Here is a 15,856-nt window from a genome sequence, read left to right as displayed (position 1 = left end):
AAAGCAGACAAAGTAAGGGAGAAGGTCCTTCCTGCAATTCTTGGTGACTGTTGGGTTACTGCAAATTAAGTGACAGTTCCACAAATGCTTCTTCCCATCCCAATCCTCCCCAATCCTCCCCAACCCTAATTAGCAACCTGCCCTGCTTGCAGCATCTGTTCCACTTACAATTCCAAAGAAACCAATCTGGTTGAAAGAAATCATGGGTCACCGAGATACAAAAGCTCCTCTGAAAGAGGTGGGTTGTAGGTAAGGCAACCCCATGGGAATCAAAGGAATGGAAGTTGAGAGCAGTCAGCACCGCGTAGGATTGAGCCAGTAGTCCAGAGACTGCACACATCAGATGCCTAGACTATGTCTTAAGACAGTTTGTTATGAATTATCAATCAAGTTTCCCATCTCAGTTTCTATTTGGGGAGGTGAACACTGAATATTCCAGGGAAGAAAGCTGATCTTAAAGCCATGATGAGTGATCAGCAAGTCGGTTATCTCCAGACAGCACTGCATACAGGGAATCGCTTGAGCTAGGTGACTTCTTAATTGGAATGCCATATGCAGGGACATAAGCTTTCCTTTATGTGTACTTCAAAAATAAGGGAGGGTGATGTCAACTCCTAGAATCCCAGAGGGCATTTCATAGATTTTAAGACTATCTAGTCTGACCTCCTGAATAACACGGGCACAGAACTTTACCAGGTGATTCCTGCATCAAGCCCATGAAGTAGCATATTTTAGAAAGACATTCCATTTTGATTTAAAGACCGCAAGTGATAGAGAACCCACTGGTTACCCTCACTGGTAAAAAGAATTGTACCTTATTTCTAGTCTGAAATTGTGTAGCTTCTGCTTCCAACTATCAGATCTTGGTCGTTCCATTAAAATAAAGGCAGAATGTACAATAAAAACCAAGAAGAGAAACATGTATGCTTGGCTAAGAGATTTCCCCATGAATGTGCATAAGCAAATTACCAAGCAAACCTCGGGCAATGACCCAGCTGGAATTCTGCTTACACAGACATGATTCTAGCCCACTTCTCATCCATCACAAGGGCCTTTTCACATACACATGGGACATGCATTACTCCAACCACCGCAGAAACATCTGCAGTAGCACATTAAGCTCATCACTAAAAAGGCACCAGGAGTTGATGGGGCTGCTGCTGTACTGAGTGAGCAGAGGGGGGAAGAGGAACACAGGCCAATCAGACCTTTGTCCTGGGGCAACCAGAATTAATGCTTTCTTAGATGGAGACCTATTTAAAAAGCCTCAGGGAGAGAAAATGCCAACTTTCCAGCCAAATGCCTTGTCAGAGCTATGTAGCACATGACACCAGAAAATACAGGGAAGTAACGCAGGGGTGCATTTTAACTCTAGACGATGACAATCTGGTGCATGCAGGTGAATAATACTGAGGATGGATTAAACAAGGAATCATTAAAGGTGACATGCAAAGGAAATAAATTGGGATTGTGCCTGATTTTGCTTCTGTATGGAGTGGGGGTGGGGGGGGGGGGGAAAGGGGTGGAAGAGAGAGCCTGAAGTTTATCAAAAAAAGTCTGCTTTTTTTTTTAAATGTAAGAAATTCTGGTTTTGTCTCACAGGGTTAGTGGAATGATGACATCACAACAGCAAGCAATTGAGAGGGGAAATGAATTTCAGTCAGTCTGTTTAAAAGTCTTTGGTAATATTTAAATACAATGCCTAATGAACACCTGGGAACAAATAGAACAAGGAGTACTTGTGGCATCTTAGGGCTGGTCCACACTAAGCCCCCAGTTCGAACTAAGGTACGCAACTTCAGCTACGTGAATAACGTAGCTGAAGTCGAAGTATCTTAGTTCGAACTTAAAGGTACTTACCGCAGGTCCACACGCGGCAGGCAGGCTCCCCTGTCGACTCCGCCTACTCCTCTCGCGGAGCAGGATTACCGGCATCGACGGCGAGCACTTCCAGGATCGATTTATCGCGTCTAGACAAGACGTGATAAATTGATCCCAGAAGATCGATTGCTTGCCGCTGAACCAGCGGGTAAGTATAGACGTACCCTTAGAGACTAACAAATTTATTTGGGCATAAGCTTTCGTGGGCTAAACCCCACTTTGAAAGCTTATGCCCAAATAAATTTGTTAGTCTCTAAGGTGCCACAAGAACTCCTCATTGTTTTTGCTGATACAGACTAACACGGCTACCACTCTGAAACCCGGGAGCAAATGTTTCTGTTAAAAATTCACACCCCATCTGCTCATTTATGGTGTAACTTTTGACAACACACATGAAAGCCCACCCCCCAAGGTAAGTCTTCCATCAAAATCAAGGAAGACTTGACATTCCTGATACTCCAAAGTTAAAAGACAAACAGAATAAAAACCTCATCTACTTGCAAAAAGCCCTTCTTTATACATCACAAAGCAGCAAAATAATGCAATTAAAATATATCCTTTGCGGGTTGCCTTTAAATTAAACACTGTCAGACACCAGGTGTGAAACCCATTCTCACATGCTAATGCTTTAAAAGGCCTTTATCAAATGAATGCCCACCAACAAAAAGATCCCTGATAAAAACCTGGACAGAAGATTTCGGGGGGAAAAAAAGAAAAAAAAAAAAAAAAAAAGAAAGAAAAAGATTCAGGCCCTGATCCTGCAAACATTTAACAACACGAACAAAATTATTCAAGTGTTTAATTCTTTGCACGCTTGATCCCTTAGTCCCTAAATCACCATCCATTCCCTGGTTGTGAAAAGATCCCATGATTTTGCTTTCACAGGCAGCCACTTGAGAGCTACAGAACTTGAGCTACTGTTCCATGTAACAGTGTCTAAGCCAGCTTGCCTATACTTGTTTAATAGCTTCCAGTACACTAAGTGATTTTACACCTGGTGTCGGACAAAACGTACTATAGGCCAGTTTGGCTGAGACGGTATACTCCCCCTAGGCAGCCCTGTTTGGTTACCTGCCCATTCTTAGCATAGCAAACTGAATTGGACTGGGTGTACTTGACAGCGATGGTGGCCACAGTCAAATTTTGGATCGCAGACTCGGGCAGCTGAAACAACAGAAAGCGATAATGAGTATCACTTAAATAACAGATTTAAAACGTTCTGTAATTGGCTATAAATCTGCAAACCAAAAACCACTGCATGTGTTATATAATACCACAGCAAAATGACTCAAAATTACCAACAATCTGATTATCTACTAATGTTCTTGTAGCCCAAACCAACCCTAAACTCAGGTCTCAACAGCTAAGTGACTGACAGTCAAACACTGGCCCAAATCCTAAAAACATTCATGCACTTGCTTAACTTTACACTGGTGAACAGTCCAGTTGCATTCACTACTCACATGTACAAAGCTAAGCTTGTGTTAACATATTTGCCAGATCAAGGCCATAGTTTGAAATTAGGGTGACCAGATGTCCTGATCTTATAGGGACAGTCCCAATTTTTGGGTCTTTTCCTTATATAGGCTCTTATTACCCCCCACCTCCATCCCAATTTTTCACTTGCTGTCTGGTCACCCTATTTGAAATGCTGTTGACAATTCTATTTTACACTCAGTCTGCTACTAATTTGTTAAACTGTTTTCCCATTTACCACGTTTCTCAGCTCCCCTTGACGTATTTGACTATTTCTACATCCATATAGGTCTGCTACTTCACAGTGAAAAATTAGGACAAATGTAAAACACATGTAACTAACTGCCCACTGGTGATGTGTAAACCATCTGTGTATGGAACAGAGAGATCTAGGAGTTTATACAACACAATGCAAACAAATGAGACTATTAAACAGTGACTCCGAATGAGACCACAATGGTTTCTTACCGTATTGCTGTGGAACTGTGGCAATTAAAAGAGGAACTTCCTATTTATAATCTTGATAATCAGCAATAAAGAGCTAGATCCTGCTCGTCTTACTCAGGCAAGTAGCTAAAACGAAGGCAATGGCTCTACTTGCATGAGTAGATTTGGCCCAGTGCATCATTTTGCTGAAACCACAAGTCTGCCTGAACGTTTTAGGGTCTCTTATGATAGAATTTCACTTCCTTTCCTGATTGGAGCCCACCAGTTCACTCAAACAGTCCTCTCATTTCTCACCAATTCTCTTACACTTACATTTTTGTTTTTGCTAACAATGTTCTTGAACAGGGACCGGTCAATAACGCCGTTGTTCCTCTTTTGCGTGAGATGCAACCCAAAAAGGGTTCGAATCTCGTTTTCATCTGGCTCGTAATCAAGCTCCATCTAAAAGCAGACACATAGAAAGTAGTGCTTCACGCTCTTTGAACCCTTCCGATCCAACGTCGAGCAATGACCCTTTTGAATCTGACTTCCAGCAATAGTTTACCTTAAAAAACAATGTAAATCTTTTACATAATCCAAAACAGATGAGTGGAAAGGTGATGGGATGCCAAAACAGAGGTTGTACCAGCAAACTGGAGCACCAACTTCTCAGCACCAAAACGAAGTGTCACTTTAAGGGAGAAGATAGGGGATAAGAGTGTGCACACTGGATGTTTAGACACATAGGGCCAGACTGTGACCCACAAAGATCCACACGCAGAAAGGACCTTCCCTGCACAGAACTGCCCCCTCCCATGTGGCAGTGGAAGAGGGTAACCATCTTTGCAGACTTCCCCCCACCTTTACAGGGGGCATAGATGGTGGAGCAGAAGCAGGACTTGGGGAATGTGTGTTGTCTCTTCACTCTAACATTAAGTCAAACACCAAGCATAAGGTCCCTTTATAGGGAATCTGGTGACAAGCAGTGATTGAGTCTCAAGAATTAAAGATTTACTAGTTACTACTGCATCCTTGCAAAACTCATATAACTTGGGAGGAATCAGCCTTCAAGACTGCCTGTAATTTCTTTCCTGCTTGCCTGCAGCACCTAAGCCACCTTCTAGAGCTCCTCTGACAGTAACGCTTGAATCCGCCTCTCATCTGAAGTTGGAATTTTTTATGTGCTGCTACTTAAGTTCTTAGCTTTCCTGTGCGTGTCAGCCTCTCAGAGAGGGACTGGGATAGGAGCTACATGGATCCTTTGGCTATAGTATAAAATCTCCTACAGAATCTACAATGAAACTGGCAGAATTTAAAGTCACGTGTACGCCGCTCAGCACATGTGAGCAGGGGGCATGGGGATGGTAATTTGAATGATCTGGCAGTGTCTTGTTAAATATTTGACAAGTACTGCTATCAACAGAATATGGGATCATGCATTACAATGGCGTCTAAACTGCGCCTGCAATGTGATTATTCTTCATCACATGGGATTCTGTAGCGGGGTGGTCACCTGCTCCTGCCCGGAAGGGCTTAAAACAGCCCTGGGAGAGGGCTGTGGCAGGGGAAAGCTGGGCTGATTGGGGGAAAACAGTCTCAGCTGTGGCCAAGCCCCAAACAGACCCAGCTGGCCCTATAAAGGCCAGGGAAGCCAGGAGCAAAACAAACAAACACTCTCTCTCTGCCTTTAGAGGGAGAAGGGCCTGGCTGCTAGGGAGCGTACCTGGGTACCTAAGGTGGAGCAGGGCTGGGGGAAGGCAAGAGGAGCTGGGGAACTCCGGCCTGGAAACCCCCCGGACTGCAGGCCTAGGGAAGGCCAACTGGGTACTGGGGTTGCAAAGGGGCAGCCCACAGGTAGGCAGAGGCAGCAGGTCCAAACCCCTTTGTCTGTGGTGAGTGGCTGATACACTGCAGTCTGCCCCAGTGAATGGGGGCTAAGTGATGACTGGCAGTAGCCAAGACTGAGGCGAAGTGGGGATAGTGGGTGGGGAGTTCCCCTGGGTGGGGAGACCCCGAGACTGAGGGGTTACTGACAGAGGGTCAGCACCCCGTGAAAGGGGCACCGGGTCCTGGGAGGGTCACGGGGGCCAGCAGCAAGGCGGATCACCAGCCTGCAGAGGGTGCTCCGGAGCTGGGACGAGCTAATTCCCACAGACAACCAGCAGGAGGCACCGCAGGGGTGAGTCCCGCATGCTTACAGATTCAAATGTGGTTGGTTGTTTTATTTTTAAAAAGGGCTTGCTGTTGTCTTTGGTTGTACCCACAGATTGATCCTGAGATCATAGAGAATCTATTTTGTTGTTTTAAAAGGCTGTGCACGCTGATGTAACAAATTGCTCCAAATGGGTGTCTCAATTATAAGATTAATGACAAAGCTGGAGAATTTCATAGATGGCAGGGGAGGTATCTATACATGTCAGGAACAGATAGGGAGGTTGGAGCGAAGTGGAGAGCAGTCCAGAAATTTTATTTCTGTAAAGTACTGTTGCTAATGTGCAGATCATTACCCCCTCCCCCGCAAAAAATCAATGAAGACATTCTGAAAAATGTCCTGTTTAATATAAGCCTTTACTATATCTTCATGGACATGCCACTCTGTGAAATTCTAGATCCTTTAGAAATCTAATCCCAAACTGAATCAAAACCCAATTAGCTCAATGGGAACGTTCACATGCTCTTCAGTGGGCTTTGGATCAGGCATTATCTTTGTGTAGTTCTAGCACTGTAAACTCTGATTGGTAGAAAAAAATAATTTCCAAATAGTATGGAGAGAAGGCCACCGAAAAAGAAGCTTATAATGAAAATGGAGCTGAGAAGTCTACGTTGAAACCACAAACAACATGCAGCACACCCACCTGGAGGATACAGTAACTCCCATTTTTCTTTCTGGAGAGGATTTTGAAAGCTTCCTCCTCATAGCCTGGGGCCACTATACCATCAGACACCTGCAACACACACATACACACAGCATTAGCCTCCGAGGGGAAAGAGCAACACTAATAGGCCATTTCAGATACTGTCATTAGAAACACATTAGAGGCCTGGTCTGAAGCCAACAAGAGTCTATGGACTTCAATAGACTTTGAATGAGGGCTCAACCCTGCAAACGCTCACAAGTGCAAGTAGCATTACAACCGAGCATAATCCATTTAAGAACAACAGGATACTCACGTGCTACGTGTTTGCAGGTTTCAACCATATGGATGGGTGCCACAATGCCTACAGGAGCATGTGTTTTTCCCCACTGAAGTCAATGGAACACACCTCCCACACATTTCCTATGGGTGAATTCATTCCTGTATCTATTCGAGACAGGTTTCTTGTAATGGCATACTGGAAATACTTTACCTACTATACAGAAGGCAGGTTTGTATTACGTTCTCTTTACTTTGAGCATCTCTGAAATTCAGGGTCATCAATAAAAGTCCTGGTACCTTTGTGAATGTATTTGTCTAATTGGGTTCAGAAGAGATGCTTTTTTGATGATGGCAGGTTTTCTTTTCTAAAAACAACTAACACTTGCCTACACAACAGAAGTGGTATGTATATATGGAGCAGCACCTTTTGGACCCAAGCTCTGACTGGTCAGAGACAGACAAAGAAACTCCTCTTTCAAACCCATTCATTATTTCAAACTCTCGGATAATTTGAGGACACAAATAGTGATAGAATGGAACCGCGTTGGCCCAAACAGCATTAAAAACGGACAGAAGTGGTTTATTTTAGGGCCATAAAGTGATACGTTTCCTTTTCATTCATACTCTGCTTTCTTCCCTTCTTAAATAACACCCAGTGATACGAAGCTCAGCCTAGAACAAACATGAACACTGTTTGGTTAAGTATTAACGTTGTCTGATTTAATTTCGCATTCAGGGTTGTCATCTATTCTAGTGACTTGTGCGATATGCTCAGTTACACAGGCAAAGGGGAACCCAGCAGAATTAGGCTCAGTCTACTGGGTAGGCAGCAATCTACAAATGCATTCCTTTTTTCCCCAGGAAGAAGTAGGCAGGCACTTGTAGGGACTACAAGGAATTCCCTACTGTTCCACCAGAGCTGCTGAATCACCTATTACTACAATACAATCAGGGGTTTAGAGACTTGCTTAAGTGGCCGATGAAGGTTATGATCCATCTTGGAAGTTAGTGGTTTGATTGTTCAGTTTTCACATCTGCTGCCACATATGAGCCACAGCTTGAAAAAATAATCAAGACTGGTTTAAATTCTGCACCCTGGATATTAAATGATTGGAACAGACCAATAAATACAAATGAATAAAATGGACAGAAACAAAAAATGGACCAATAAAAAAAAAAATGTATGAATGGAATTGCAATTACAACCATGAGTTCACCAAGAGTTCTTCACCTTTGTAGAATAACTTGCCGTTCTTTTACTAACCTCTCTGGAAATGATTTTAGCAGTCGGGACATCACAGATATCAGAGAGAGCGATGAAGTCACCAAATGAAGACATCCGATCAGCACCTGCAAAATAATGTTTAAAAAGTAATTCAACCGCAGCACACAAGAAAACCCACACCTACACCCCACCAAACCATTCATGACTCAGTTTCTTTCCTCAGAGGTTGCTAATTTCATCACAAAGCAGAAGAAAGGGACACTTAAGAATCACAAGGAAGGGGAAAAAATCTAGGGCAGTCTCCCTGCCACAAAACCCATCCTAAAATATTTCTGTAGGTTTCTATTTTCCTCCTTCACGTTCTCACTTACGAAGCTTCTGTAATGAATGTCTTATATAACACTGACTTTTCTAAGCAAAACCAGAGTCAGAAATGTACATCATAGCCATTTTGTATTTTATATTTAATGAATTGGTGCTCATTTAAAACCAGAGACAAACTGCACCAGATGACACTGTGGAGGTTTCCCATTCACTCAGGTCAATGGTCTTCAGTGTCACCCCGCAACAACCTAGCTTTCTAATCGTGACAGAGAATGCCAATCATGTAGTAGTGCTTTTACATTAACAATGACCATCAGAGGTGACCTACAAATTGGGGAAGCAAAACTGGGTATGTGTCAATTATTTCCTTTTGAAACTGAGATTTCATCTACCTGCTTTTCCTGGAACGTGATGGACAACGGGAGAATGAGCAGAATGACCTCAAAATATCAAGAGTGAAATCTGAGCCACTGAGAAGGGGCAAAAAATTTTTTAGCCTTCCTTTTTTTGTTTCTGTCAATACTTTAAACTCAAATAGAAAACGAACAGTTGGGAGAAAAGATTTCTTTGTGAACGATTCAACAGTACCCCACCCACAGTTGAGAGCTGAGAGCTTCCAATCCAGTTCTCTGGTTGTCCAGAGTCTGCCAGCAAAAGCAGGAAAGAGATTTCCTGCTTGCTTTCACTTCAGAGTTGGTTGAACTAGCTAAACTCACTTTGACTGAGAGCCAGTCCTGATTTGGATCTAGGTCCCTCAAGAGGAGAATGGAGTGCGCATTAATCAACAGAGTTATTTAGACACTTCTGGAGAAAAACCAAAAAAACAAGAGCTACTCGGATCTTCTAAATATCATCATAAACTTGCAAAGAGAAGAACCTGTGAACCACACGGCACATTGCTCAGGAGCAAGTACTATTAGTCTTCTCAGTTCTTTGCACAGATTATTTTTTCACTTGCCATCCCACCTCTTGCTCGTGCATATGCAGTTGCCAAAGGCGTCAGGGTTGCGTGTAAATCATGCACCATGCAGGCCTGAGCTTCTTCCACCGTGAGTGGCAGTCCAACAGCAGCACCTGGTGGATAAAATGAGCAAAGACAGTGGAAGAAGAAAATGAGAACTAATATTCTGGTCCAACTCCTTCATATCAGCAAAGCTGCTAGGGCATTTTAAGAGGCGAGAGGACAGACACTGCAGTGGCATTCAAAGAACAGAGTGCCTGTATTTCTTCCATAAGACGAATATCAATAAGATCCCCCTCTTACCTGCAGGACTGACGTGTTTGAACGAGGCTGCTGCAGGGATATCTAAAGCCTGCTTGAGTTCTTTCACCAGCTGCCAGGCATTCAGAGCGTCGCACAGGTTGATGAACCCAGGGGATCCATTGAGAACTGCACACAGATCATAAATGCACATTAAAGGGCGAAGGCCCCTCTCTCCAAGGAGCCTGAACGCCGAGTACAAGTTATTTTAAATTTAAACTGCCACCGCTTAGAACTGAAAATTATACAAGCTGTTTTCTTTTAAACACACCGAGCACGTAGGGAAAGAATGAGCTGTTTTCTGCCCAGCTGCTTTGGACATTGTATAGCACGGAGTGCAAGAGCGGAGCCCAAGCACAAGGCCAAGATTCTACAGGACACCCACAGAGGAAGGACAGGCCTGCAGTTTACTCACTGCACTGTGACTCGCGAAAACCGGGTTCAGTTTCTGTCTCTGCCACAGGCTGCCTGTGTGACTTTGGACAAGCCACTTAGGCCCTGATCCTCAAAGGCACTTCGGCATCCAACTCCCACTGATTTCAAACTCCCATTCCAATGGGAGTTAGGAGCCAGATCTTCAGGCATTTAGGCACCGAGTATCCCTGCGTCTCAGTTTCCCCACCTGTAAAATAGGAATAGCAGCACTTTCTTCTCCCACCCATTAGTCTCCCATGTCTACTTCGGGCACAAACGGTCTCTTCCTGTCTATATACAGTCTAGCAGTGTGGAGCCCTAATCTCTAAAGAGGACATTGTAATAGAAGTAGTTAAAGAACACGGGAATACTTTATTTAAATATGTACATTTCTGCTCCCTCTATGGTGAGTCTTCTCAGAAACCCAAGATGGTTTTTTTTGTTTGTTTGTTTTTTAAACTAAGTGGCTATGGCCCTGATTCAGCAAGATACACCGCTACCTCGATATAACGCGACCCGATATAACATGAATTCGGATATAACGTGGTAAAGCAGTGCTCCGGGGGGGCGGGGCTGCGCACTCCGGTGGATCAAAGCAAGTTCAATATAACGTGGTTTCACCTATAACGTGGTAAGATTTTTTGGCTCCTGAGGACAGCGTTATATCGAGGTAGAGGTGTACTTAACCACGTGCCTAACTTTAAACACGCGCGCTGTCCAATTGACTTCAGCGGGACTACACACAAGGATAAAGTTAAGCAAATGCTTTTCAGCAAAGCACTTAATCCGGACCTTTAATCAGAAATGCTAAACCAGAAGAAGAGCACAGTCTCTCACAGCGCCCCAAATGTGAAATAATCCCTAAGTATTTTAATACTATCATGGCATCTGCACACTCAAAACTATAAACACAGAGAACCACCTCCATTTGTGTGTCTGGACGGGGGGAAGGTTGATGTGGGGGGGGGGGGGGGGAGGGAGGGGGGAGGAGAATTGTTCTTGTGTTCCTGAAGGAGACTAGGACACATGAAACTAATATTGTTCTGCCAACATGCAATGTAGATCTGCTAACAAATTTGCTTCCAACTCCTGTCTGAGTCTCTTAGGAGGTTCTTTAATTAAAACTACAAGGAAATGTGAATCATTAAAGACCATTTCTTACTAGCATACTGTCTACACGTGAGGTATGAAAGCCAGAACTTCCGAACAGTGACACGGCAAACACTATTACGAGACCAAAGAAAGGAGCTATCCCCACCATATTTGAGGGTCATTCTGATATCATGGGGATAAGGAAAGAGAAACCAGCAGAAAACTATCTGGAGAAGCATGAAACAGAAGCCTTGTCTATATTAAAGGATCAGCTAGAAAAACAAGTGAAAGTAACCGATTGGTGAAATTTTAGAGCCACAGATGTCCGAAAGGATGCTAAATAAGGAGAAGAGGAAGGAGAACATTTTAAGAAACAGTAAAAGGTTTTTCTTCCTGGATTTTAGTAATAAGTTAGGACAAAATAAGCTGTTGCAACTTTTACATTGGCTTAAATGCAACTGCATAGATTTACATCAGTTAAGGATCTACCCTTTAATATGAAATTACAGTAAATCTCGCAGAAACAGATTGCAGATACCGATTTTCCTCATGACAGCTACTGTCTCTCACTCTGTTCATTCGTTTAATTGCAAAGTGCTTCCTACTCAACAACCAACTCTTTACTAGAGACCTTTGCTGTGTGGCATTCGAACTAAGCAACTGCAAGACACTTCAATCCCAGGCAAACATCAAGCCACAAAACAAGCCTGCTACTGTAATGGAAATAAATCTTTCTAGAACCGAGGTGCCAGGCTGGAAAGTACTCCGTCATCCTCATAGAATACCAGCACATCATCCTGCTTCTTTAAAAAAAAAAAAACAAAAAAAAACAGAACAGAAATATTTATCAAACACTTTTGCCTTTGTTGCAGCATTAACAATTTTACCATCTCCACCTAGTAATGGGCCTAGACCATTGCTAGGATTTATTTTGTTCCTAATTGCATTATGTATGTTCCACTATCATGGGGATAGGGAAAGGAAACTGCTGCAGGAAACTAGCTGGAAAAGCATAAAACAGAAACCCTTTAAGAATCATAGTTAGAAAAGTAAAAAAAAAAAAAAAAGGGGGGGGGGGAACAAAAAACCCTAGAGAACAAGTTAGGCACTTGACTGGTTTTTCCTGACCCTAGGGAAATAAATATATATATTGCCCTGGGATCAGGCAAGACCAATCAAGCACCAATCTTACTCTCCCTGGGCTTCCCATAGCCTTGCAGGAGAGCAAGCAGCCAGAACTGTTCCGCCTACTCCACTGCAATACAGCAGGCAGCCACTGGGGGAGCTACTGACCAAGGGATAACAGCGGCACAGCACATTCCAGCCTCATACCACACCACCACTTGTCCTGGGGCTGCAGAGGGCGTGCTGGGAGGTGGCACCCCCTCTTGGTAGCAGAAGAGCTGATCCAAACCCTTCCCTTTTAAAGTCACAGAGCACGGCTCAGGGAGGCATTCCCAATTCAGAATCAAATACGCATTTTCCCAGCAGTCACCCTGGAGGGCCACAGGGTGGACTCTGCTGCTGTAGCTCAGCCAATCCTTCTGTCTTACCAGTCAGAGGAAGCTTAGGCCTCAGCGTGTAGAGCTGTGCGGGGGTCTGGTGGGGGTTCATGCCATAACGCAGAGGAAGCTGGGATACCCCCTTGCTGTACTCTTTCCTGAAGTAATCGGAGATAGCGCCATCATACTGAGCAGTGTGAGTGAAAGCCTGAGGACAAAACAGGCAAGACTGTTTGGTTTCTAGGACACGCTCTCCAAAGGGAGCACAATTTTGTTCTAAAGAAGAAGAGGACAGACCTTCAGGGCCAGCTGACGTCTGGTTTCCAAGGAGGTGTCTTTACTACTAGATGCCTTCATCTCTTCAGCCACAGAGCTATAATCTGCAGGGTCACACACGATTGTCACACGAGCATGGTTCTTCGCAGCAGCACGTAGCAGGGCTACTCCTCCTTCAAAAAAGAAACCCAGAAGCTTGTAACATTTCTCTTCCGTATCCGTATCCAAAATACTTGGAAACTCACATCTTAATGTAAGGTTGATGCCCTCTGACCTAGAGCTAAGGTATCACGGTTCCCTTGTTTACTAATATTCTATGGTGCCTGCCATCCGAGGATCTCAAAGCCCTTTGCAAATATTAATGGTCCTGTATGTATGTAAGCTCTGAGATCACCTTTCCCTCTTAACCCAATCGCACACAGCTATTAAAATATCTTTGATCGCATAAGATGCCTGGTCCTTGCAAGAGACCTGGTGAGCAGACACCAGAGACAGGACATAATTCAGGAGCTTTCTCTTCACACGACGCTGAACAGGGATGCTGTCCTGTAGGCTAGTAACGAGGTCATGAGGAGCAAAGCCACGTATCAGAGAGAAATCCACATTTGCAAGCCCTCCCTAGATGCACCAAATCAAGGGTCCTACCCAATGTCACAGGGGAGTAAATGGTGCACAAAGACAAGCCCCTGCATTTGTAATTGCTCCTTACAATGGTGATCCTCCTGGTGCTTTTCATTGCTTAGCTTTTCTTCCCCAACGCATCTACTTCTCATTGCGTTGCCATGTGCTCCAGGAAGACACTTAATCTGCTCTCCACACTGCAAGAGAGTCTGCCCAACCTGCCTCTTCTAAACAAAGCCCCTGCATGTACACACGGCGCTTCTGTAAGTCAGGTTGCACTATTCCACCAGCTGAGCAGTGCGGCTCACCAGTCAGTTAGAATGAATCCGTGTTACTGGAACGTTCGTTATTCTGTTCCTGAAGGGCATCCCCATTTCACCCTGCCACGCAAGCTTGATCAACACTCGCCCTTCCTCGACTGGCAATTACCATAAATGTTTTGCCAAGTGGTCATGACCACCTGAGCGAACTGCGTTAACACTGTAGTACAGATCAACCAAAAAAGGGATCACCACTGCAGACCTTTATGGATGCATGAAGTCTCCCAGGAAGCGGGACAGAGGTCGCTAACGGACCAGAGATCAATGCCTTTCATCAGCTATCGCTTTCCCCATAGCTATCACATCAGCACTCGGTGGAAGGTTTGTTCTCACAGGTTCCCATGGACTTACCGATGTCTATGTTTTCAACCACCTCCTGTACAGCGACATTTGGGGAAGACACAGTCTTCACAAAGGGGTACAGGTTACACACCACAACTCTGGAAAGTGATGGGGAAAAGCCCTGGGTTACTCATCAAGAAGTAGGGTAGTCAAGTCAGGCTTAGCTGTTCCCACAGTACAGTCGCCGTTCTTTCCTCATGTCCTCGTTTCTGATGGGAGACCAGTGCAAACTCCTAAACTCAGATCTGTGCCTCTCCTAAGGAAGTGGAGATTGCTAAAACTCATCGATTCATATATTCTAAAGGCAAGAAGGGACCATTGTGATCATCTAGTCTGACCTCTCGCATAACCCAGCCAATAGGACTTCCCTGTATTAATTCCTGGTTCAAGCTCTGCTTGAACTACAGCATCTTTTTTAGGACAACATCCATTCTTGATTTAAAAATTTCCAGTGAGTGAGAATCCACTTGCTAAATTGTTCCGATGATTAATTACCCTGGGCTAACCATTTTCAATATGGCCTTCACAAGCCTTTCATCTTTCAGACAGTCCTATTTTGCCATGTCCCATTCACTTGGGCCTCACCATATTTCTAATCACCTTTACTACCCATCACTGCATCTTTTCACAGTCTTCGGGAAGAGCCGCACCCTCACCCAGTGACTTTGTGGCTAACACCTGTATCTATGCAAGTCAAAACGGTAAGCCATTGCATTCACCATCCTGACTTCAATGGAGCCATGCAGATCACACCAGCTGAGGATAAAGTCCCATATCTTTTAAGTCAGTTAATCAAAATTAGATATAGTGAAGGTAAATCATTGCTTACTGGAATACAGAGCAATGAGGACACTTTATTCCCTTCTGAATTTAGCCAGGTTTTTTCTAACATCCTGTGTGCCTTGGGCTGGGATTCTCACTGATCTATGTTGATTCCTACGTTTTTACACCCTAGGTTGGGGTAGTCAATAGATGGACCGCAAGCCAAGTCTGGACCACCAGACACGTTTGAACAGACTGCGAGATCTTTTTATTTACTTATTATCATTATTGTGGTGTGAAAATGTTTCTCTGGATTCTGAACCTTGATTATAGCTTGACCAAAAAAATTGGACCTTGACGAAAAAAAATAATTGACTACCCCTGCCCTAGGCTTTCAAATCCAGCCCAAGACCGATCTGTGCAGACTATTTATCACAGCTCAATTCCACTTCCTTTCATGCGGATCAATCCCTCAATAATTTAATTCAGCCACTTGTTTTTAAACTGAATGCAATACAAGAGAAGTAGTGGTTACTTATGTCTGCCAGTGAAAGCTGATCATTACTCTGAGGTGACCAATCCCCCAGGCGAGTTTACTGATAAAGAAACTAATGCAGATATAGAGCAAGATGAACAGAAGGGATCTATGTTGACCTCTTGGGATCCCATCTGCTCTTTCACGTTGACCCTGGAAAAGAGCTATTTGCTGTCTCTAAATCTAGCCCAACAACCTTTGTAGGGGCCCATCCCAATTCTTATGTTTAATCCATCTATCTGTGTGTTGAAATTCAAACAGC

General features: G+C 44.0%; 1 protein-coding gene across 1 annotated transcript in view; it reads right to left on the bottom strand.

Moving 5' to 3' along the window:
- ATIC (5-aminoimidazole-4-carboxamide ribonucleotide formyltransferase/IMP cyclohydrolase) overlaps positions 1–15,856 on the bottom strand; it is a 35,173-nt gene that overhangs the window by 8,449 nt on the left and 10,868 nt on the right. Inside the window, exons 5-13 of the mRNA XM_065413059.1 lie at positions 14,307–14,395; positions 13,036–13,187; positions 12,790–12,946; positions 9,734–9,859; positions 9,436–9,543; positions 8,185–8,270; positions 6,639–6,728; positions 4,117–4,245; positions 2,953–3,045 (exon numbers count right to left, since the gene is read on the bottom strand). Coding sequence (XP_065269131.1) covers positions 2,953–3,045; positions 4,117–4,245; positions 6,639–6,728; positions 8,185–8,270; positions 9,436–9,543; positions 9,734–9,859; positions 12,790–12,946; positions 13,036–13,187; positions 14,307–14,395 — 1,030 coding nt within the window. The remainder of the gene's footprint in view (positions 1–2,952; positions 3,046–4,116; positions 4,246–6,638; positions 6,729–8,184; positions 8,271–9,435; positions 9,544–9,733; positions 9,860–12,789; positions 12,947–13,035; positions 13,188–14,306; positions 14,396–15,856) is intronic.

The sequence above is a fragment of the Emys orbicularis genome, chromosome 11 (assembly GCF_028017835.1).
Source record: "Emys orbicularis isolate rEmyOrb1 chromosome 11, rEmyOrb1.hap1, whole genome shotgun sequence".
Lineage (NCBI taxonomy): Eukaryota > Metazoa > Chordata > Testudines > Emydidae > Emys > Emys orbicularis.
The sequence above is the reverse complement of the archived record's forward strand: the minus strand, read 5'-3'. Positions and strand labels throughout refer to the sequence as shown.